The sequence below is a fragment of the Nestor notabilis genome, unplaced genomic scaffold (genome assembly GCF_000696875.1).
Source record: "Nestor notabilis isolate BGI_N333 unplaced genomic scaffold, ASM69687v1 scaffold6048, whole genome shotgun sequence".
Lineage (NCBI taxonomy): Eukaryota > Metazoa > Chordata > Aves > Psittaciformes > Psittacidae > Nestor > Nestor notabilis.
Window position 1 is genome coordinate 17,817 of NW_009939494.1, and position 23,871 is coordinate 41,687.

General features: G+C 39.9%; 1 protein-coding gene across 1 annotated transcript in view; it reads left to right on the plus strand.

Moving 5' to 3' along the window:
- The window catches only part of HDX (highly divergent homeobox), a 39,114-nt gene extending 15,458 nt beyond the window's left edge, over positions 1-23,656 (plus strand). Inside the window, exons 5-10 of the mRNA XM_010019881.1 lie at positions 7,447-7,593; positions 13,389-13,596; positions 16,778-16,857; positions 19,696-19,779; positions 22,271-22,393; positions 23,020-23,656. Of these exons, the coding sequence (XP_010018183.1) occupies positions 7,447-7,593; positions 13,389-13,596; positions 16,778-16,857; positions 19,696-19,779; positions 22,271-22,393; positions 23,020-23,145 (768 nt within the window). The 3' untranslated portion in view covers positions 23,146-23,656. The remainder of the gene's footprint in view (positions 1-7,446; positions 7,594-13,388; positions 13,597-16,777; positions 16,858-19,695; positions 19,780-22,270; positions 22,394-23,019) is intronic.
- The last annotated feature ends 215 nt before the right edge of the window (positions 23,657-23,871 follow it).

Below are 23,871 nucleotides of genomic sequence, written 5' to 3' on the forward strand. Positions count from 1 at the left end.
TTTCTCAGCACTGGTTGTTGAGGCATGGTGGTCATAGAATGGTTTGGGTTGGAAGGGACCTTAAAGCTCATCCAGTTCCAATCCCCTACCATAGGGGGCAGGGGGTTGGAACACCTTCCACTAGAGCAGGTTGCTCCAAGCCCCTGTGTCCAACCTGGCCTTGAACACTGCCAGGGATGGGGCAGCCACAGCTTCTCTGGGCACCCTGTGCCAGTGCCTCAGCACCTTCACAGGGAAGAACTTCCCCCTAATACCTAATCTAAATCTCCCCTCTGTCAGTTGAAAGCCATTGCCTCTTATGTCATCCCTACAAGCCCTTGTCAGAAGTCCCTCTCTAGCTTTCTTGTAGCCCCTTCAGGCACTGAAGCTTCTCTAAGGTCTCTCTGGAGCCTCCTCTCCTCCAACGCTGAACCACCCCAGCTTTCTCAGCATGTCTCCATAGCAGAGCTGCTCCAGCCCTTGCAGCACCTCTGTGGCCTCCTCTGGACTTGCTCCAACAGCTCCACATCCTGCTTGTGTTGAGCACCCCAGAGCTGGACACAATATTCCAAATGGGGTCTCATCAAGTGGAGTAGATGCGGAGAATCCCCTCCCTTGACCTGCTGATCATGCTTTTGAAATACCATGCTACACATCTAATGCAACCTGTAGAAGAAATTTCTGCAGTAAACTTAAAACCTTCAAGGATGTGGAAGTGCCTGTTTATTAGGGATGGTTATTAGGAATTTCTTTTTCCTCAGACCTTTACTCCCAAGTCTTCCTTAATAAAGTGCTTACACCCCATTGGTTAATACAGTCCATTTTGACATCATCTGTTTCCAGATTTGTGGATGCAGTTTGTCCCATTTGAATGCATAATTAGTCTACTTAAGGATACAAGTGTAGGAGTTGGCACTCTAAAACTGCTGTATACACACAGGTGTAAGACAACAAAGAGAGAAAAAGCTCCCACTTCCAAGGAAACTTCAGTTCAAATGTGAAATTCTTTTGAAGAAAGGGTGTAAGAGAACAAAAATAGAATGGATAGAGTTGTAGAACTGCGATTATGGCAATTACTGCCATTCAAACAGTAAAAAGGCTAATCTGTATTTTGTTTAGAATGGAAAAGATCATCTTTTAGATGCTCTGAATTTTTAATGTTTCGCCTTGATGTTTTGTTTTCCTTGCCCTGTCCTTCAACTGTATCGAGAGAAATAAAACTGTGCAGTTCTGCAGAAACTCTGCTCAGCTCTACTGTAAGATGATGTAATCCTGACTGTTAATGAACGTTAGGCTGGAAATACCACCCTCTGTTGTTCATGAGAATGTCTTTGGAAATTATGGAGTTCTGTATTCTGTCATGGTGCATGTGCAATGCATTGGCCTTTACAAATGCTTTGATTTTTGGGGATTTTTATAGGATGGAAGGATAGCAAGGATTCAAAAACAGCAGTGAAGATACTGGTTAGAGAGAATTTAAAGGGGGAAAATATCTTCACTTTTGTTGTTGCATTTAGGTCTTGAGTGTACCAACTGTGCTTAAGTCTCTGTTGCCTTAGCAGGTGGCTAGTGTTTATGCTAGATATAACCTGATATGCTAACATTTGTCAGATAGGTATTGACTCTAAGTAAGCTGGCTCACCTAGAGTGCCTTGCTTAGTTGTGAAGCTGTATTTTGGGGGGAGAGGGGAAGATTTAGCTTTTTTTTTATTTCTAATTAGGATCAGTTCTAGTGGTCTTAACTCTGAAGATAGCATTAAGATAGCAGATTAAGGTCTTAGAATTATTTCTGCCCAGTCACCCTTTGGAACCAGGTGTAGGAAATCAGTGAAGAAACTCACAGGGTATTTGTATTTTCCCCCTACCTTAAGCAACACTGCATTGTAGTGATGGCCTTGAGACCTTCTTGAAGGTATTGCTGCACTTAGGTGGAACTCCTACCATAGGTTAGCTGGATCTGCCTCTTCAGCTTGGGGTGTCTGGCCTTTCAGTCTGACATGTATTTTGTGGGGAGGGAAATAGCTGAAATGAGTGGAGAGCTCCTGTGTTAAATTCTGGTTTGTAAATTGCTCTTTCAACATTGCTATTTGAATAACATTCTGGAGATAGTGGCATTAAAGTGTTACTTGAAAGTCCTGCTTGTCAGGCACTCTGAATCAGGCAGAGGAGCTGGTCTAACCCCAGGGCAGGGCAAGAGCTGCCACAGCTGGATGTGTGGAAGAGACTACATCAGTGTAACTACCACTGAAAATACCTTGTTGGACTGTGGTCTAAAAGTGCCATGAAAACTGTAGCTGCCACAGAAAGCCTACAAAAAGAAAAAATGTCTTAGGGTGGCCTCTAAAGTAAAGTGAGCGCCCATAGGGATTAAAGCTACCTGAAGTCAAAGTGCACCTCAGATGTACCTTTTGTTTTAAAACTGTACCAACTTGTGAAGTTCTCTTCACCAGTTCACGTTCCTCTCGTCTCCTAGAAGGGCAGAGGGAAGAAAACTGTATTTTAGTCGAACTGGTGAGAGCACATCTGAGTAAGATAGTCAGAGTCTTCATCAAGAGAGGCAGACAAACCAACCTGAAGATCACAGGACGCTGTGAACGCTGTCCTTGTTCATACCTTCTGTGTCATTTGGGTTAATGGATTTGGTTAATGTTCTTCCTTCTGTGAAATATTTCACCACATATCTCAAGATACTGCACTTCATTCATGTTTACATTACATGGTAATAACATGCAGAGCATGTCATCACCACTGTACTGTCAACAGCACCTCTTCACTACTCCCAACAGCAATGCTTCAATGGATGCAGAGGGTAGGCATGTCTTACCATTGTTTCAGATGAAATAGATCTTGTTATTATATGGCATCCTGCCTAGGCTTATTGTAACTGTGATCCTGCAGGCTGGAAATACGTCCTATCTGGCCAGGTATTGGAATAGCAGGCTTTTTAGTTAAATGCAAGGAAGACATCAATAGATTACATAAGAATCACGATAATTATGGTTCAAAACCTCAAGAAGGCTGAGTTGCCAGTTTGTGTGGACTGGAGGTTGATTATGGAGTGAGAAGACTGGAGTTTAGACTGTAATTATTTGGCTAGGCTGTTTTATTGCACTGGTATCTCCCTGTTTTCTTTTTTTTTCTTCTTCTTCTTAGCTGTGTTTGGTTTAGAAACATTAACAGAATATATGTAATTTAGGCTGAGTGTTGAAGCAGTTACAGCTCTTTTCAAGCTGTGGTACCGTGAAGTATTTATCACTTCTACTTCCATCAGAGCAAACTTTAAGCTTATTCAACCAGTGGAAAAAGATGCAAAAAGTCTCTCTCTAACAGTTTGTGCACTAATAGTTAGTACATCTACATTGAAGCTCTAGTTCTCTTTTTTTAACATGTCTTTTATTCATAATCTGAAGATTGTGTATAGCTTTTGTGCACGTGGCCTGAAACATTTTCAACTCATGCATAAAAACTGATCTAAAAAAGCAGGCTCTAATAAAAGGCAGGATAAGGACACTCCAGTGCAGTGCAATTATTCATACCAATTATAGACACCAGATTTGCACCACAAATATTGCATGCACAGTGGGTATTATGAGGGGCTCGGCAAAGTGCCAGGAATGTCTATAATAAACTGGGTCATCTCTTACAAGAATGTTGTTGTTACACTTGGGAGGTCAGGGGATAAGCAGGGTTTAACCCTCCGCTTGGCAGAACTGCTGATTCAATTTGCTCACAAGGATTGCTTTTCATTGTGAGTTGATAGTCTATTTTCTGCGGGGAAGAAGCTTCTCTCTGCTTTTCAGGCTATGGGCAACAGAACTGGTAAATGTGAAGAATTCAGCAGTCAACACTGCCGAGGATAAAGACAAGCCTCGAATCAGCAAGCAGGGGATCTGAAGAGAGGAAATGAGAATTGCATTTGTAATAGCTGTTATAATAAAGTAAAAATAAGAACTGAATTACTGGCTTGTCTTCAGCTATGGAAAGTATTGTCCTAAATACGAAGCTTCTCAATATTATCTTTTGATAGTTTTTTTCTGTGCTGATGCATAACCATGAATGTTATGACATTTATAGGACTGCTTTTTTTCCTTGTTTCCTCAGTTCTTCTGGTGATACTAAGCATGAGAATGTTATTAATGAAATTGACAGAAGTGTAATTATGTGTCCAATGTAGAAATTCTACCCTTTATTTTCTTATAAGTCATTGACTTTTGTGAAAGCATTATGTAATTTTTGAGCAGCTTATAATGCAGGACTCAAACTCAGGTGTAATCTTTGTCAAGGGGATGATGCTCTTAATGGAAGGTTGGTTGTGATTTTTCCCTAAGAAAATAATCCAAAGGCATGTGGCACAGTCAGTAACACAAAGGTGGTTAGCCTGGATCTAAATTTGTAACAAGCTGAAGAGTTATTTGCATCCAGTGAGCATAAGGGTTAAGACTGATCCTTTTATAGTGGTGCAGCAAGTGAGCAAAGTCAACCAACCATCTTCCTTTGTGCCCTCTGAGGTACCATAAAGCAGCTCACTCACTGTGGAAGCAGGCAGGCATACAGCTCCTGTGGTTCACTTGATATGCAGTGACCTGCTTCCCTTTCAGCAACTTTGGTGAATTGGAGCCCTTAAATGTCAAGATCTTTCATTTGGGGCACTGGTAAAATTTCAAGTCCGAAGAGCTGACAGATTCTGTCTTCTGTTGCTGCAAAGACCAACCGGCTGTGTTAGAGCTGCCAAAATGTACCTTGCTGAAGGCAGTGCTTTCAGCTTCTCAGAGGCTCTATTCCTATCTGCTTGACTGTATTCAGTAGTGTGATCTCGGGGAAAAAAGGCAAAGATGAGATACAGGCTCCAAAGCAGAAGAATTCAAGTGAGATTGAAAAGTACTCATTGGAGAATATGCCGAGTTTGCTGGGGTGGATTGGGCCAGGCATCCCAGTGGTTCTTCTCTCCTCAGTCTTGAAGGGAACCTGACTTTTTGTATCATCTGCTATTTACATGCACTTGTTTTTCCCCCTCAGAGCTGTTCCTGCCTTCTGGACTCTTCCTTGTGCTGTGTGTATTGTGGGCTCTTTGTTTCTTTTGTATGAGTTGACTGAAAAAACTTGTTCTCCATTTTCTTCTCTGACCTGAGATCAGTATCAGTGCGATTCATGTGCTGCTGCACGAGCTTGTCAGGAACAGGTGAAAGGATAAACTGCAGCAGTAACTTCAACAGCAACAAAAAAACCCCAAAAATACATATTGTCATCTGAAACCTGCAAAATATTTTTGTCAAGGAGGTAAAACAAAAACTGAGTTTTGTTTTGTTATCTCTCCCTTTCCATTTCCACAGTAAGTGGCTGCAAAAGACTTCGTTGGGAATGTAGCTACAGGATACTTCCTGTAACTTTAAAACATTAAAACATCTACTTTGATCTAACCTATTGAGACTGACTGTACAGCCCAAGTCTTGTAGCAAAATTACGTAGCACTTGTGAAGTGAAAAGCATTGAGTAGTCATCTGTCTAATAAGATATGTATTAAAACGTTTGTAGTAGATCATCAGAATTAACATACATCCACCTAAAATGGAAAAGATGTGACACTTTTTAAGTAACGTTTTTGAGGGCCAGGTAGTTTTACTAGACACTGCTTCTTCCACTTAAAGTTCTTGTATTCAGAAGCAAGAGCTGAGCAGCCTCTGTGCCCTTCCTACCATCCCTTTGGTAACTGTCTACAGTCAGCTATTGTGTGTGTTTTTGTCTAACATGAGATCGTTTTGCAGGTCACAAATACAAAGCTTTTCTATTAGCAAGTATTCTTGCCCTGTATTCTTTCAGTAGAAGCAGCATTTTCTTAGATAACTGGAAAATCAGGCAGCAAGCAGAAATCTGAACTTACTCCAGCATCAGCTGTACTTTCTTGGGTTTTGTTCTAATTTGGCCATTACAAACAAGGTGAGACACAACTACACTAACGGGGGTTGCTCCCTTTTATCTGCAGTAATACCAGGCAGATTTCCTTTTGCTTCTCTCATTTCACCTCTCTGCTGGGGACTGGGAATTTCCATGGCATGTTCCAGGAGGTTTCTTTAATCCATGCACATTAAATAGGAAGGAATTCTCTATTTTATTTTATCAGTAAGTGCAGATCGCAGTAAGCTGTGGGAGTGGTGGGTTGCTGCAACAGTGTTGTCAGTGTGAATTCTACAGGACCAACAGTGAATATTACTTATTCATGTTTAAAAAATGCTCAGTATGCTTTAGAAAGTGAAGTTACCCTGAGTGTTCAGGGAAGCAGGGCAGGCCAAAGTGACTCTTTCTCCCTGTAGTTTGACTATGTTATCGCACTCCTTTCGCCTCCCCTGCTCTCAGTGCTTGGCTGCCGCTTTTCCTATCACTTTCAGAAGTTACAATCTATTTTGCCAACACCTATAAAAAGAGATCTTGCTGCAGCAGTTGAGGAGGTAACTATACTTCTGTTCTTTAAAAATGGCTTGTAGGGAGGAGGAGCTCAGGTCAGGCATGCAGGGAAAACCAGCATCTGCTAAGGCTCACCAGGCATCAGGGATTCAGCTTTGCTCAGCAGGGTGCCCTTGAGGTGCACTTTGCTGCTCTAACTCGAGCAGCCTTTAAATGTGCCAGCTGGATTCCTTACGAAGTTCAACTGTTGAAATAATGACAGATTTGGTACATGTGGCTACAACTTCTTAGTGCAGACTTTGTCATTGCATGTATGTACTCATAGTAGCAGGAGAGATGACAGACATAGGTTGGTGTAAAGAAACTAGATTTTAGTTAAAACTCTAAGCTAAAGCTTTCGATAAAGCTTGTAAGTTCTACTAGTATGTACTGTTCATGGAACCGTAGTCAGGAAGTGGTGGGATATTTAGGATTTGTTTTCCAGTGTTACTCCTTTCATCAGTAATCCACTGTCACAGTTTTGATAAATGTACACGAAGAGTCAGGGATCTCGCAAATAGACAGCGGAACCAATTTAAACTCTGAAGCTTGCCAAATAAACATTAAAGTATTCCCTTTAGGATCTGGGAATCTTTTGAATTATGCATGTTTTGTAGTTTGCAGTAAGATAAAAGAACTTGAGGTGGGGGAGGGTGAGAAACTTGAAAAGCCTTAAGAAATAATTTGCATAAATTGGGTGGAGAGAGTAAACAGCACAGGGGGAGAAAAGTTATTTTCAGGAAGACCTTATAGACTGAGATAAAACAAATTAAAAAGAATCAGGTGGAGTTGTAACAAAGCTGAAGTGCTGTAAACTTGCATTAGCGCTGCTATTACCTTTAAAGCAAATCCCAGGGAACTCAGTACTGCCCTGGATAAAAAACCCAAATTCTTAAGGGAGAGTCAAAAGAGGAAGAAAGCCATGGAGGCACTGGAGTGTGTGTGTCTTACTACAGGCAGACCACTGGAAATTAGGTGAACAGCATAAGCAGATTTTTTAATCTAACAGTATTTGTTTCTATCTTACAGTTACAGGACCGCACGCAATTTAGTGACCGAGACTTAGCTACCCTAAAGAAATACTGGGACAATGGCATGACCAGCCTGGGCTCAGTCTGCAGAGAGAAAATTGAAGCTGTGGCTGCAGAATTAAATGTTGACTGCGAAATAGTGCGGGTAAGAAATCCAGAGTCTTCCCTTATCTTGTCGCAGAAGCAAAAATAGGACAGATGAAAGCCTTTAAAAATTTCATGAGGAAGCTTGAAATAGATTTCATGTATTACATAATGAATGACCATGTTGGGAAGTGCTCTCTTGCTCTTTCTGCAGTCTATATATAGAAGAAAGCCCTCAGGTAAGAGTCCTATTGATCAGCAGCAGAAGTAGCACTATGAGCTTTTGACGTTCTCTTTAGACTCGAGTAAGATTTTAAGTAAAAATGTTGTATTTTTTAGGGATAGCCTAGAAGACTAAAAGGTGCCATTTATATTGCCAATAAGATACAAAAAAAAGCCTTTCTAAAGACAGAGGGAAAATATTTCTTATTGATACTTAAAGGGAAAAATCATTGTAAATATATGAAAGAAAATGCTCAAAAATAGGAACGAGTATTTTACAAGACTGTCTCGAAGGCAGGTTGAGATGTGATAGAGAGCAACGGGTGCTGCCAAGAATTCTGGGTCACTTTAATAGTCTGTAAAGGTGTTGTTGAGGAAGGATTGCTTTAGAAAGTACCGGCTTGGTGTACATAACCTGATTCGTGAGGACCACTCCACATCATCTCTTCCAGAGATTGGGAAGTTCGGTACAGCATCAGTTGGTGCTAGTGTATTGCCACTCACCAGCCACACATCTGTGTGCAACTCATTTGCTCAGTGTTTCCATTCTTCAGAAAACAGTCTAACTGTCCCTGCAGTCAGTACAAAACCATGAGTAGAGTCTGTCTTTCCCTCATAGCAGGCATGACAATTGTGACTGTACTTTGAGTTGTCATCCTCTTTTTCCACCTTTCCTAAAATTCTGACATTGCTACAGAAGTGGAACCAGGAGCCCTTCTTTGAAACTCTACTTTTGCGGAGATCTCTCATAGGGTTGGCATGTCAAAATGGTACCAAGCTGCTTTCAGTCCTGAACACTAACCTGGTTATTTACTTGTTTGTTTTCCTGAGCACACGTGAATTACAAAAAAATTAAATGGTGCTTTTGGAGGCTGAAAAGAATTACTCTTTTTCTCTGTAGAGAACAAGATGCTTTGTATTTTTCAAGCTCTTCAGTTTGCTTTCTGAAAGGTGAAGCTGTTTCCACTGGCAGCATCTCAAAATGAGCTTTTGGATAAGAAATACTTTATATAATGGACAGTAAGACTGACATCCATGCTTCACCTCCCTTACTTTGTTCTCTTAAGAACATCCTTATTGGCACACAGAGGATGGAAGTATGAAGTTCTGTGCCCACTTTTCAATGCATCTGCTTGAAATGTCTTCAGGACAGAGGCTCTGGTCAGCTCCCTGAGGCTCTCTGGCTTAAACTGTACTAGAACATACATGAACGAACAAAAAGATTTCTTCATAGTAACTGGTGGTGTTACCAGTATCTGTCCTGCCTCAGGCTCCTTTGCACGGCAGACTTGAGAATTGTAGCATGAATAAGGTGGAGACTGGTCCTGCATCATCCTGCACTGTTTTCTTTGTTTGTAAGAGCTGAATTACTGCTACAGGACACGTGACCTTCAGTGCTTCCTCTTGTCCTTTCTCTAAGGCACATTATGCACGTTCCCAAGTGTAGGACAGGTATTTTCATCATATGCTCTAGAGGTTCTGCCCTAATTTTGTTCTGATATCTGTGTAGGCACATTGTATTGTTCCTCTCTCCTTACCTGCCAACCTGCATTGTCTTCAGTAGGAAACACTGAAGGTTAGTATGCAGCATGGTCTCTTTTTTCCTAAGGAATCCAGACACAACAGTGTGTCAGATCTAAGCTGAAAACAGTGTGTCTGTTTTCAATACTTGTACTTTGTTGCCTTTGTATTTCACTGTGCCTTGAATTCTAGGTAGTGTGCAACTAGCAACTGTTTCTCCATTTGTGATGTAAAAACAATCAATGTAGCATATGTAAAGCAGTGCAAAGTATATATATAAAACCAATTAAATACATATACAACAAATAATACATGCAAAAAATCTGTAATATATAAATCTTATATAAATAGAAACATATATCAGTTGTTTTCATTCAGTTAGATACGTGTTCCCATTTTTCCCTTTTAATACCTTTTAGAATGGAAATTCTAAATATCTTAATGTATTTTAGAATGGAAATTCATGAATTTTTCAGGGAACTGTTACTTTTCCAGAAGTGCAACTGATGATCATTATGACCCGTACTGATTTGAAAGATCTCCAGTACAAAGAAAGTATCGAATCTGTTTTCCTGTACAAGGAAAGATAATGTTTGCCACTATGTATAGTTGCACTGGATTTGATCTTTCAAGGTTCAACAGGGCATTTTATTCCGTATGGTTTGTACTTCTAGTAAGAGAGTGAACTTTCAAAGTGTCTGCTGGTTCACCATAACATCGTGCATCTTTGCACCCTCAAATATCTTTCATATGTTCCCAAGATGCCAAAAGAGGGAAATAAACCAATGTTATGCCATATTTAAATATGTGAACTCTGTCCAATATCTCATTAAGCTTAAAGTATTTCTTTTGGTTATATTATAATTATTGCTGATTCCATTTTTTGGGGTTGTGGGGTTTTTGTGAGTTTTTTTGTAGTTACTTACTCACTTCTGTTTATATTTCTCTTGACTAATTTTATTCATTCATGCCAGAATAGCATCTGAAAGCAGAATAGCCTTCTTGGCAGCAACACATTAGATATCTGAGAAGGACAGATGACAGCTGTCAAACTCCTCAGAAACACATAGAACATCAAGCTTTCATACATAAGAGGTCAAAGGCTGCACCTAAGCACCCACCACAGGCAAAAGACACTTCCTCCTCTTCACCAGCAGCTCATCAGATAGAAGCTGATTGTGGAAGGTAGTGCTTCAATCAGGGTTTAGCAGCAAAAGCAAGTAGTTGCAGCAGAAAAGCCACTCATTCTTAACAGCTGACCAATGGCTCTTCCTGTTGGGGGCTCTAGGCCTAGTCTGGATCCACCTTATGTCAAGAGAGGCATTGGAAAACCAGCTCAGAATCTTCCATCTTTGTTTTTTCAATTAAGTGGAATTTCTGAAGGTTCCTAGTATCTTTCTATCACGTTGACACCCTAACCTCAATATCTGGAGAGCTGTATTCTGCCTTTTAAGTGGCTCCCTGCCAGTCCACTTCCTTAGGAGCTGCCTGGAGGCAGCTGTATGCTGGCTCCTTCTGCTGGACTCCAGCTGTTCTTCCCCCACTCTTGCTGGTCATCTGTTCAGTTGAAGCTGGGGAAGTTGCTGCTGAGTTCATTGCTGGCTACCCTAAGTAGGCTTAATGAGTCTGATCACGTGTAATTTACAGGTGATGTTTGATGTTTTTAAGGAGGTGATATTTTACAGATACAGTTAGAACTATTAAGTTTGTTTCCTACATAGAAATACTAGTCTGCTTTTACACTCGTCATTGTACTGCTCCACAATATTCACTGTTGAATGTAGCATACAGGATATGGAACCTTCTTGCTTTTCTTTCCCATTTTAATTTCAGCTACTATAAAAACGTATTTGTCTTCTATGACATATTCAGTATGTTGAATGAGAGTTTTTCTGCTTTGAAAGGTACATATAAAGACAAGATCTACCTTTCCCAAGTGCCTTGATCTTTTGCTGAATCTTTTAGTAAAAAAGAAGCAGATTCACTTTTAATTTTTACAGTTGTTTGCACTATTTATTGCCATCATAAGGCTATGAGAAAATTTAAAGAATGGCAATGCACTGTTTGGGAGAAAGAGACACAAGTGGAAGAGGCCACTTGTGTGAGGGTTTTAATTCTTCTTTTTCCCCAAACTAAAACGTACAAAAATATCTAGGTAGCTCTCTGTGTGCCTGTTCTGCATTCTTCAAAGAGGAAAATGAGGAAGCTGGGAAAGCAAGTATCACCCAATAAAAACGATTTGCCAGAAATAGCGTTAAACGTGTCCTCTTCTAGGTAGTGAAAGAGATTCAGCTTTAAAAAACAAATTTTTTCAAGGCTGTCCCAGCATGAAACTCTCTTTAGTAGATGGGATGCTGTTGGTATTTTTTAATTTTTCTGTTTGATAATCAAGCTATTATAAGCAAAAATTGTTTACTAAGCTTTGTCATGCTACGTATCAGAACTCTAGTTAAAGAAAGTGTGATGGAGAAGAGGAGCAATACAGGTATTTCTGAAATGAGGCCAGAGTAATGATTAGTGTATCTTTAAAGAAAAAACATCCTTCAATATTTTGATGTGTTTGGTAAACTCTGTTGGAACACAGAGTTTAGGGGAAGGATGTGCATTTTGCTATGCCTTGATCGTATGTTTTCAAAACCAGGAACTGTCCATGCTTTCTGGAGGTACATTTGATTTTTAACAATCCAGAAATTCCAGCACTAAGCATGATTCAGAACCTAGGAATGACCACACTGTGCATCCATCGTCACCACAGTAACCAAGCGCGCTCTGTGTGGTGACAGCTGACGTGGCCAAACTCCACCATTGTCCATCCCGGGCCAGTGTGTGGACAGGTCCTGGGACAATGAGGATGGTCCCACTACTGCTGTTAGTGTTGTCCGTAGTCATTGTAGTTTAGATGATGTGGAAGTGGGAGGAAAGCCAGGTCAGAATGACTGGAATTTAGCAGTTGGCAAAGAAATTGATTCCTGGCTTTGGGAAGGATTTTTGGATGCCAGTGGAGAAGTGACTTGGTACAAAGTGTCTGGGATACAAGTGCTGTTAAGCAGAATAGTAATTAAATGAGAAGTCAAAAGCCTGAGTAATGCAAGGGAAGGGAAGGAGTTAAAAGGTGGGGAGTTGCAGACAGTTCTTACATCATGTTAAACTCAAAAATTATTAAAGACTCTATTTTAGACTTACCTTTATCAGAGAAATCACATTAAAAGATCCACGTGGAGAATTTTGAATGTGACTTTTGGTTTGGTGGTTTGTTTTTTGTTTGTTTTTCTTTTTTTTTGAAACTCAGTTTTACTTAAAGCATCCAAACCCACCCCATCATGAATCAGTTTCCAGGTTCTTTGGTCCTGGACCTGTTTCATCTCCCACCATTGTTTATAAGGATGCTGTTATATACCTTACTGCAAGCAGTGTGTCTTAAAGACTTGTCTTCCAGCCAGAGAGGACTGAAGAATAATACTGCTGTGAACTTAATTCTGCCAAGTTATGTTCTGTCAGCAAAGTGGAGTAATGTAGAGCTATCACCTTGGATGATTTCTTATGTGCTGTAGGAAATCCCAGAACAGGTGGACCATTTGGGTCATTGGATGCTTTGGTCCCCTTATGGAAGTTGCAGAGTGGGAGAACCTTAGGTTAAAATTATTGTATAACTTAGCTGGGGAGAGAGCTTACAAGGTCACTAATGCTACTCTTTATTTAGAGCAGGATTGACTTCAGAGTTTGGTCAGGTTTCTCAGCATGTTGTCCAGTAAAACGTTGAGTACCTCCAAGGCTGGAGGTGCCAAGACTCCTATGGACAAACTGTTCCAGCATCTCACTGTAAAGCCTTATGTTTTATTTTTCCTTGATTCCAGTCAGAGCTTCCCTTGGTGTGACTTGCAACTGTTGTTTCTTTTCCTTTTGCTGTGCACCTTCCCTTCTCCCTTGTATCAGAGGTACCCGGACTCAGTATTCCAAGAAGTAGGCTCATGAGGGTCAAATACAGGGGAATAATCACCTCCCTTGAATTGCTGGCTACAATGTTGTAGTTTAGATGTGCTAATTTCACTTGGATGTAGGCCTGTTGCTTTTGTTATAGTTTCTGATATCATTCATGTTTATTTCTCTTACAAGACTTGGATTGGGAATCGAAGACGGAAATATCGTTTAATGGGGATTGAGGTCCCACCCCCTAGAGGAGGTCCTGCTGATTTCTCTGATCAATCTGAATTTGTTTCTAAATCAGCACTTAATCCAGGAGAGGAAACTGCTACTGAAGTGGGGGATGATAATGATAGGAATGATGAAGTATCAATCTGCTTATCTGAAGGAAGCTCACAAGGTATTTGAAAACGCAGTTACTACTGTGCTATATTTTTAATGTTGTGCAGTGTGCATGCTTTGGATTCTCTGTTGTACACATTCAAAAATGTCTTGAGTGTCTAACAGTCACAAGTGACCTACCTTGGCTATATTGAAAGTACTGTTTGGTCTCTTTACCTCTATATGAATTCTGTTGGGTTTGCTATCACAAAGCTTGCAGAAACCTTTTATAAGACCTCTGTTTCTGCCAAATTAATTTGAAGTTAAATGACAAGTTCACAATTCACTGCTGCAGCTGAGAGATGGACAGAGAGTGCAAATGTGTACATCTAACTTCTCTAGGAAGCCAGGTTTTAAAGAATACTGTCTGTTAGCAGGCTGGTTCTGCACAGCCAGCTTGACTATCCATTCCTGTGAGCCTGAATCGCACCAGCCATTCTCATCTAAACAAGCACTAACGCCTGCAAACCTGCTTGCTTTGGGCTGACCAGAGCTATGTACTTAGTTTTCCTGATATTAAACTCACACCAGTGAGAGACATTCAGAAGATACATGAGCTCAGAGTTGGTCTTGAACCAAAAGCTTCACAGTATGTCAAAGCAGAGCAGAACTTGTGCCATTAAGCTGTCTGCCATGCATGTATGGTCTCTGCCAAGCAAATACAAACCAACAGAAAAGATCAAAGTCAGTAGCAGGGGACTACTCAGAAAGCCTTAGAACAGCACGTACAGGGGCTCTATGTGTTCTCAGTAAATTGCATGATCTTGAGTGATAAGTGTTTCAAACTTAATTCCCTTTTACTCCATCTTCCAGAACCACATCACCACATTAAATGGATCTCTCCCTTTCCCTTTTGTACATGAGCACTCTGGGTCTCCCAGGGCAGAAGAGCTGCTGCTCGGCACATGCACTAGCTTCACAAGCTCAACTAATTGCTCCCAGTGCTTCTGATTAGAAGAGATCAATAAAGCCTTTGCTCTCTAAACTAAAAGCAAGTCTGATCTAGTGCATGCTATTGCAGCTTAATATGCCAGACTTGATCTTGTCATTTTGTTAGAACAATTTAAGGAAAAGAACTAGAAAAATGGGAGAACTGCTGGGAGTGAATTTGTGATAGCTTTGTCATATTCTGCTCTAAAGAGAATAAGATGATTAAGAAATGGGTCAAGTGATTGAAAGCCAAGTGAGATGCAGAATCTAAGAGTCCTTGATTTGCCTGAGGTGTGGAAGGAACTGATTTAGTCTGATCTACTTGAAAGAAAATGGTGACAGGGGAAGAGTCTGAATTCTCTGTAGCTTGACGTGAGGAATAACACCCCGTTCATCAAACAAGGCTTTCATAAAACAAGATAAGGCTGTAAGGCTGTGAGTAGATTATTAGAGTCAAAGCTTAAGGAAGTGCAAGGAAACTATAGGATTTCCACAGTATCCAGGAATCCCACTTTCATTCCTTTATTCTACCGCATAAACTATTTCTATTCATTCAAAGGTGTAGGTTTCACTGCTGCAGCTCAGCTTATTTCAGACTTCCTGGAAAATAGTTCTAAGGGAATCGTGTATTGTTCAGTCACAGGTTTGTGATTGTTTTCATGGTTGAGAACTATAACTTTTCGTCCCAATTTATTTAAAAAACCCTCCAAATCACAACAAAAAACCACTCTAAAAGACAGGAAAAAGATACTTTTAGTCGTGTAATTAGAGTGAAAGTGTTGCTGGCACTTGCTTTTAGAATGTAGTGTGTAAATATAAAAAAAGCAGCAGTAATCTGATGCAAAATGAAGCATTAAAGTTCTCATAATGCCTTACCTTTTAAATGTATGTTAATTGAATCCATACTTTGTGTAAGTGAACAAGGCTCTGTGAAGGCCATTATAGCTGTGCCAGTTTATATTAGTTGAGGATGAATATTTAGAGTTGAAAGTGCTGTAGGGAGTTGCTTCATTCAACTGTTGGGTCCAAGTGGTGGCTGTCAGGGTTACTGAGTGACTGGTTTAGAATGTGTCAGAGACCCCGAAGGGCATCTTCAGTGACCTTCACTCTTCCAAGTGGAATGATAGCACTGTGTATTGCTCCCTGCTTTACAGCTCTCCAATTGAACCCATTTGCTTTTGCTGCTGGCAGAAATCTTCCTCCGAAGCTGTGTCCAATGGCAGATTCACTTGATTTGAAACAACTTCAAATAAGATTTGCTCAAGTTTGAGATATTTAACTGGTAGAAAAGTTACTTACAACAATTAACGGTGTTAATGGTCTGGCCTAAGTACTCACCTGTCTTTGCAAGTGTTGGTAATGTCCCGTTAAATTCTGTTACCCCTGTGTTTGTGTAGAAGTGATACACCCCTGCATCATAACCTGCCCTCTTTCACTAACCCATCTGGACACTTGCTGCCCCTTCACTCACTATGCCTCTTTTCCTCTCTACATGTGATAGCTGGACTGTTTGATCCTTCTAATGCAAGCTTAATGACGTAATTTAAGATTGTATCCCAGCTGTCTTACCTGATTTGCTGTTTCTATCAAGTGTTTTCTTCTTAACATTATATTAATGTGGAGCATTAGTCTGAGAAACATAATCACAGGGATGAATAGGCTTATCTTTGTTCACTTTGGCCATAGTTAGGGCTGATAGAATCATCTAGTGCTTGCAGTTGAAATTTAAGGGTAAGATTTGCTCTGTTTTCAAGTGTGTACTTTGCTTATACATAAAATAGCAGAGTAGGTTCACCAGGAATAAGTATTTGCCATATGAGAATGAAATAATCTGCTTGATCAGTTTTTGGTTCAAAGCTAATAAGTGTCTGCAAGGAGGAGATGGGATTCTGAAATGTACCCTATAATTTCAGGGCATGCAGGATTTTTCATGTAGTAATTAAGAAAAAATCCAAAGTTCTGTGCACCTCAGATGTGAAACTGTTCATCACTTTAATTTTCCAACCTGAACCTAAAAACAGGAAGGGTTTGGTATGTTGCAAGAAAGTAGCTGATAGTTTTCCCATTGCTACCGGTAGCAATTGGCCTTACATTGCCCTGAAATACTTGTGATACTTTGTCTTTCTTAGTAAGGCATACAGTATTTTTTAGGAATAGATAGATGCTTCTGCATGTAGCAGATGTGACGTTTATTTAGTGCTAAAGACTATTATTGTTCCTTCAACATGAAATCTGAATGAAATCTGAAAAAAACTAATTTATTTCTACAGAAGAGACAAATGAAGCACTTCAGAATGAAGAAATCGGTCACAAAGATGATGACCAGAATCCTGTATCTACTGATAATGTGGTATGTACACCTTTCCTTTTCCATTAATGCAACCTCCTTAATTGCCAACATTGAGGTGGTTGTCCAACACTAGTGTTTTTCACTAGGTGAAAATTTCAGTTCAGCGTACTAAGAGTCTTTCTAACTGGTTGAGCACTAAAAGAAACTGTACTAAAGGTACTAAAACACAGAGCTGTGCATGTTCAGTATAAATGGAATTACATGGCTTTTTCTGTATTATAACAACCCGGTGTTCTTTTTCTGGAATGCAAAGCACAATGCTTGGGTAGTGCTTCTTAAGTACCTAGTGCAGTAAAACAGAATAAAACCCTAGAATAATAATGGTCAATGGTTTTTTGGTAGCTTTAAGAAAGTTGGGTACCTCTAGTGCTTCTCTCCATAGCTAACCTCGAATACATGATATCAGACTGGGGTGGGTATGTACTCTTCATTCCCATACCCTTGACAGGGCGTTATTTAGATGTTTCTTGTTTTCTCACTTGCATTCACATTGAGTCACATACAGTTGTTCTTGCTGTTTTTAATTGACTGCAGTGAGACAAGGAAGGAAAGACAGAGGGAGGAGTCATGGCAAATAATGCAATATATCCCCTTTGTTTAGCCTGCCTTCTCTCAAATTAGAAGAAAGGAGAGGAGGAAGAGGAGAGAAGACCCTGAGTGGTAGGGTGATTTTTCTCTTAAAGTTATCTGCAGAATGAACAGGTGATGGTTCCAGTTCCCAGTTGTGCTCTTCTTGCAGTCAGAGATGGTGGTAGCTCAGAACATGACAAGAAAATTTGTTTTACGTTAATCATACAGAACCTGAAATGAGAAAGTGAACAGGAGATTCCCTTCCCTCTGTACATAGGGAGAGGAGAGAAAATTTCCTTTCCTTTGTTAATATATGATCATCTTTTGTGTAAACTGAAATGCCATGGCTGTATGTTCTGTGGTTGCCTGAATAGAAAGAGCTGCCTTTTTCCTTTCTGTTTACCTTAATGGCCTGCTGTGACCTTAGGTATAATCACTGTGAGTTTCAGGCTGATGCATTCACCATGGAGATGCAGAATGTAAAATGACAAAAGTAAAAGGTTTGCAAAGATGATGTCCGAGAGACTGAGCTCGCCTGTCTGTCTGAACTCCAGCATTATATCACTGGAAACAAAAAGAAGGGGGCAGAAATAGGAGAAGCTTTTTCATACTCTGTTCTGAAAACACTGTAACAAAATGTTTAAAATACATGTAGCTAAAATTGGACTAATGTACATTGGACTCGCATACGAGAGACAGTTTTCTTATTTGAAATTCTAATCTGTTCTTTCCCCTACTATCTTACAATGTATAATTATAAGAAAGATAGTGTGAATGTTTGGCATTTATTTAGACACTCGTTCCTCAAGCTGAGTCTAAAAACAAAAATATTTGAGTCACAGTGTTACTCAGGGTATGATACAGCAGCAGATCTTTGTGACATGAAGCCTTTGAAATGTTATCGCTTCAGCTGGGTTGTCAGACACTGAAGCACAGCAAATGTGGTTTACCCTCCCTGTCTTCAACACAAGCTTGTGAGCTTGGTGGGTACTACTAGTAAGAGACTGCTAACCTCTCTTGGAGGATCTCTCCTTGATGATTAGAGGAAAGTTCTCATGCCTGGTCTGCAGGCAGATAAAACACACACACCTGATGCAGGGAAGAAACCTCCTCTAAAATAACACCTCAAGAACTAACCACTGAAGTGTGTTGTGTCAATGTGGCCCCTTGCCTACATTTTTTTGTATACTAAAAACACAGTAAAATTGCTTTGGCTTATTATATGCAGTCTCCTAAATGGTTACAACAGCCAGAACAATGAAAAACAGTTAAAAAATCCAAACTCTTATTACACTACTACTGCTTTCGTCTCCAAAATATAGTTGAACTTACAGTTCCATCCAGGCAGTCATCCTTCTGTGTTCTGTCAAAAGGTGCCATTCTTGCCATTCTCTAATTCAAATTCATTCTCTCTGAGATCTAGCTTAGATACAAATAAGAATCTCATTGCTGCACTGAAAATGTGCACGTTTTGTTTTTTGTCCTATTGACATAACCTGTTAACATCATTTTCTTACATAAGAAGGTTTTCTGTTGGGACAGAACATGCGAGTGGTAAATAGCGTAAAAGTGAATGAGATATGACTGGAATGTATTTCTAAGTTGTAAACAGCATTAAGCTTAGTCTTTAACATTATACTTCAGGTATCTTTAGAAACCCAGTATAAAAACCTCCCAAGAATTTTTGTGAGTTAAGTGAAAATGTCCATGTGTGTGCATTTGGAACTGTCCTTTGTATCAAAATCCTCCACTATTTAGGGCATTTGACTTGCATTGTGGCCAAAGAAGGTCAAAGGAGACCTCTTTGTTTTTCAGGCAAGAAGTAGGTCAGTTAGGACTTGCCTGTCGCTTGCCATAATGTCTGTTTTGCTCCAGAAGAATAAACTTTCATAACCTTCTTCGCCTTGCAGGAGGTCTTCAGTAAAAGGCTTACAGAATAAAATGCAGGCTTGTGCAGGCTGTAATGAGATATTATATGCAACTTAATACCAAAAGCATGGTGACATACAGCTCCTCCTTTGTAAACAGCCTGAGTCACCAGGGCAGCCGCTCTGGGTACCAGCAGTTTCAGTTTGGATTCTCCCTGGATCTTGTGGCTGAGGTGCATGATTGCCATCTAATGGGGGCTGCACAGTTTAGAGTTTCTCAGACGCAAACAAAAGGTCCTGTTACCTTCATCCTTTCATGCTGTTTGTGATACAGATTGCTGTTTGTTTGTCTAATCTGTGCATTTGAATACTTGGAATGAACCCTTTACTTCTGTTTCAGAAAATAGAAATTATAGATGATGAAGAAAGTGATATGATAAGTAATTCTGAAGTGGATCAAATGAGTTCTCTTTTGGATTACAAGGTGAGTAATTAGGCTGTATAATGTTAAGCTGGAGAGTCTACAGAAAATTCTAGATGGCTGTATCTGTAAGGAATTTGGGAAAGGCATGCAGCAACTCTGTTTTTACCGTGGCACTGCACATCATACCCTCAGTCACATCTGCTCATCCCATTTACAGCCAGATTTCCCGTATTTCAACCCAGAGGGAGACAGGAAGAATGAAATCTCTGCAGAGCAGTTACGTTAGTTCAGCTGTAGCCATCTGCAGCTCCCACCATATGTCCCAAAGGAAGTAGTTTATTTAGCTTCTAAACCAAAACTTTTCTTTTTGTGCAAGAATTGTTCCTTGGAGTGCTGTGGCACGTTTCTACATGCGGCGTGATACTGTGAGCTCTGGAAAGGGACATAGCAGCTGTAATCCTCTAATGAAACGGGAGGATCTAAGCTGAAGTCATTCTCACAATGCAGTGCAGAACATGTCTGGAAGCAGGAGTTGTGGGAGGGAGAAAAAGCAGTTGGATACCTGGCAAGCTGCTGTCCTCTGCCAAATGGGAAAGGTTATGAGTGTGTTCCTGCTCTCGTAAGAGTTACTCCAGTTCTGTGTTGTGTATTGGTGGTGGTTTTACCTATGTAGCTGTTTTTTTAACCTCAAAACCAGGTATGTTCTACTAGTGATAATCACTTCCAAAATAATAAATAGATCATCTTTTCAGAACAAAAGTTCTTCCTTCAAGCAGTGTTTTCCTGGTAAGGGCAGTGGAGAATGAATATGGAGAGGGAATGACCTTTTCTTAATGTCACCTGTCACCACTGTGAAAGGCTCGTTGTGACAGCATGCCCTACAGAACCTTGTTTGTCGGTTTGTTGTTTGACATTAGTGATTGGTCTTTGTGCCTTTGCTTTCTGTGTAAATCTGAATTCCTTCTTTGGCTGGGCAAAATCCATTCTAAATAGGCAACTTGGAAGTTTTCATCGGAAAGAAATTCATTCAGCTGATTTTCTTATGAAGGCCTCATAATTGCAGCCTAAATATTTCTCTCTTGTTCTCAGAGCCATTATAACCTGAAACAGCATGGTAAGCAGTGTGTTGACTGAAGAAATGTGATTTTTTCTAGGGCAAAAAACCCACGAAACAACAATTTTTAAAGGCTTGTTGCAAACCTTCTAGTTCATCACACAGTCTCACCTTTTCATACCAACTACAGTTGAATTACAGCCAGTCTAGCAAAGGTTATCAAGAATAACAGGGCATAGTTCTATGTTTAGAAAAAGAAATACTATTTTTTCATTAAAACAAAATGCCAGCTTACAAATCCACTATTGAAATTTGCTTTTGTAATTATTTGCTGCCACCAAACCCAACCATACTGTATGCAGACACCAACCTAATTAATCATGTGGTTGCATAAGCAAGGGTGGATTCTTTCTTGCCTCTGATAGCCCTCGGTAAACGCAACACTTCACATGATCTTATGGAGGATGCACATTTGGTGCTACTATGCAGAAACCTTTTGCAAAAGTGCACAATGACTTTGATCTTGAGAACTGAACTGTTTATTCAGGTTACGTGATCTTTGCAAAGGTAAATAACCAGAGAGAATTAATTTGAACTCTGCGCTGATCAACAGATGTGGTGTTTTGATCTTGCATAACAATCAGCTGTAGGTTTGAAGGAGAAGAAGTATTTGGAATAAAGTGTTTATCAAATCTGAGGTTTTTAATTCAGTTTGTTATTTTTATATTAAGTCATTTGCAGGTAGAGTAACACGCATTTATGCAGAGGTTGGGAAAGTACCTTTTTAGCTACAGCATGCACATTATTGATAATTCTCAATTCCACAAATACGTTCCTGTTTATTCTGCAACTCAAAAGATCTTGGGGAGGTTGGTGAGAGCTGATACATGTCAAACTCCTCTGCACTAGAGGATACTATATTTTAGGTTGTGATAGCTTTGAGGAATTTTCAGGGTGTTTCCTGTGGTCTTTGTGCCAAGCCTCCTGCTGTAAAAATGGAACTTGGTTGACGTGTCTTCTTACAGTCACCCTGCCCTTTCAAGATCACTTCTAGGAAGAGACCTGGGCTTTGTTTTTCTCTATTTTAAAATTGAATTAGAGGTCATCCTTATGAAATAAAAAACAGTGCTGCTTTAACAGCTTCATGGAAACTTTGGCCCAAGTCCTTGATGCTTTAATGATAATTCTGAAATGCTTTGTCTGCATGTAACACAGCTGATTATCACATCTCTTGGGGAGGATAAGGAGAGATGAAACAGCATATGCATTTGCAGGTTTAGTGAGACACTGCTGGTCCTCATCAGAACGTGCATTGATCTGTAATTCTATACCTGTGGAAGTTTTGGCTGTAATTAATATTGGTTTTGGCAGGAATCATAATAAACACACTTCACTCATTTTCACTAAAACCCATTCAGTTTTAACACAAGTTTGTGTGTCACTACAGAGATGCAGTCCATTATTTCCATTGTTATTTCATGTAATTGTCCCCCACAGAATGAAGAAGTCAGATTTATTGAGAATCAGTTGGAGAATCACAAGCAGAAGTATTTTGAACTACAGACGTTTACTCGGAGTTTGATACTTGCTATTAAATCCGATGATAAAGAACAGCAGCAGGTAAGTCTTGAAGTAGGTTTTAATACTCGAAGGTGTTTGTCATTTTGTGTTCTGTCACTCCCTTAGTTTTATTCTGTAGTGCCCAGAGGCTCAAATTCTGATGAGGGCAGCATTGTGCTGAACATCTTAGAGACAAAGAAAAGCTGAACTTTAAAATAAAAGATGTTGCAATCTACACAAGCAATGACAAAAGACAGGGACATGTGACTTTTACAAAGGGACAACCAGTGTACACTGAGGGACTGGGATTTGTCTGTTGTGAGGTCTGAGATGTGAGATCCAGGGGAAAAAAGCCAGGCTTCTTCGGTTGCACTGCACCGCATCTAATACACAGCACTTCTAATGCTTGGTTGGATCCTGTCTTGTAAGGATAACAATCTGTGCTTTGTTTAGGAGAGACTTTGGTGCTTTTATTTTCTTTGTTTGCCTTTAAGACGCATCATCTTGGATAATGTTTTTCCAAACTCCAATATTTATCAACACTGACCTCTTTGGGTTTTTTACCCATCCAGTACCAACACTGACTGAAAAGGTCCACAAAGTTTTCTCACAATACACTTAAGACATTTGAATGCTGACATAAAACCTCTACCTAATACTGTATTGTAATATTATTTTGCTTACAGGCACTGCTCTCAGACTTACCTCCTGAATTAGAAGAAATGGATTTCAATCATGCATCCCCAGAGCCTGATGATACCTCATTCAGCTTGTCGTCTTTATCGGAGAAAAATGCCTCAGACAGTTTGTGATTTATGTTGCTTTTTTAACTGACAAAAAAGAAACCCCACGGAACGTGCAGGTTTCAAGAGAACAGCATTTTGCTATCCAGTGTTCTTCAGTCCAAAAGAGAAAGCCCAAGGTGAAGTAGACTTTCCTGAAGGATGACTGTAGTACATCATGGCTACAGTTTGCACTGTCAAGCAATTTTGAATGTTGGTTTTGGTAAATAAAAACTGTGTGAGGAAAGGTTTCACTTTTAGCAGTTTGGCCTTGATTAGGGTAACTTCTGACTTTCCAGAATAACTCTTGCTCTGTAGCAATGTCTTTTTGAGCAGGGATCCAAGAGTGGAAAACAAATGTCCTGTGTTACAGACAGCTAATTCTCTGGAGTTGTTTGCTCACCAGTCCTGTTCCTTATTTTTTTTCCCCATTTTTACTCAGGTAGGTGGACTAAAAATTGGGGATCCAAATCGAATAATGGGCTTTTTATGACTTGTGCTTGAACCCTTTTGAAAATCTGAAATTAAATTGAAGTGGTTTCATTATGTGACTTCAGATAGTTGAACCTTCCATTTTCTGACCCAAATAGCTGAAAAAACTTGGAAAGGCTAACTGAGAAATTTGAATTACTGTCAATAAATTATTAAAGAAGCAGTCATAAGTGTTGCAACAAATTAGATGGATAAGGGAAACCCGATAGCTGCAGAATGCAACTTTCTTATCCTCTCACAGTAGCAATGGGGTTAGATGTTTAC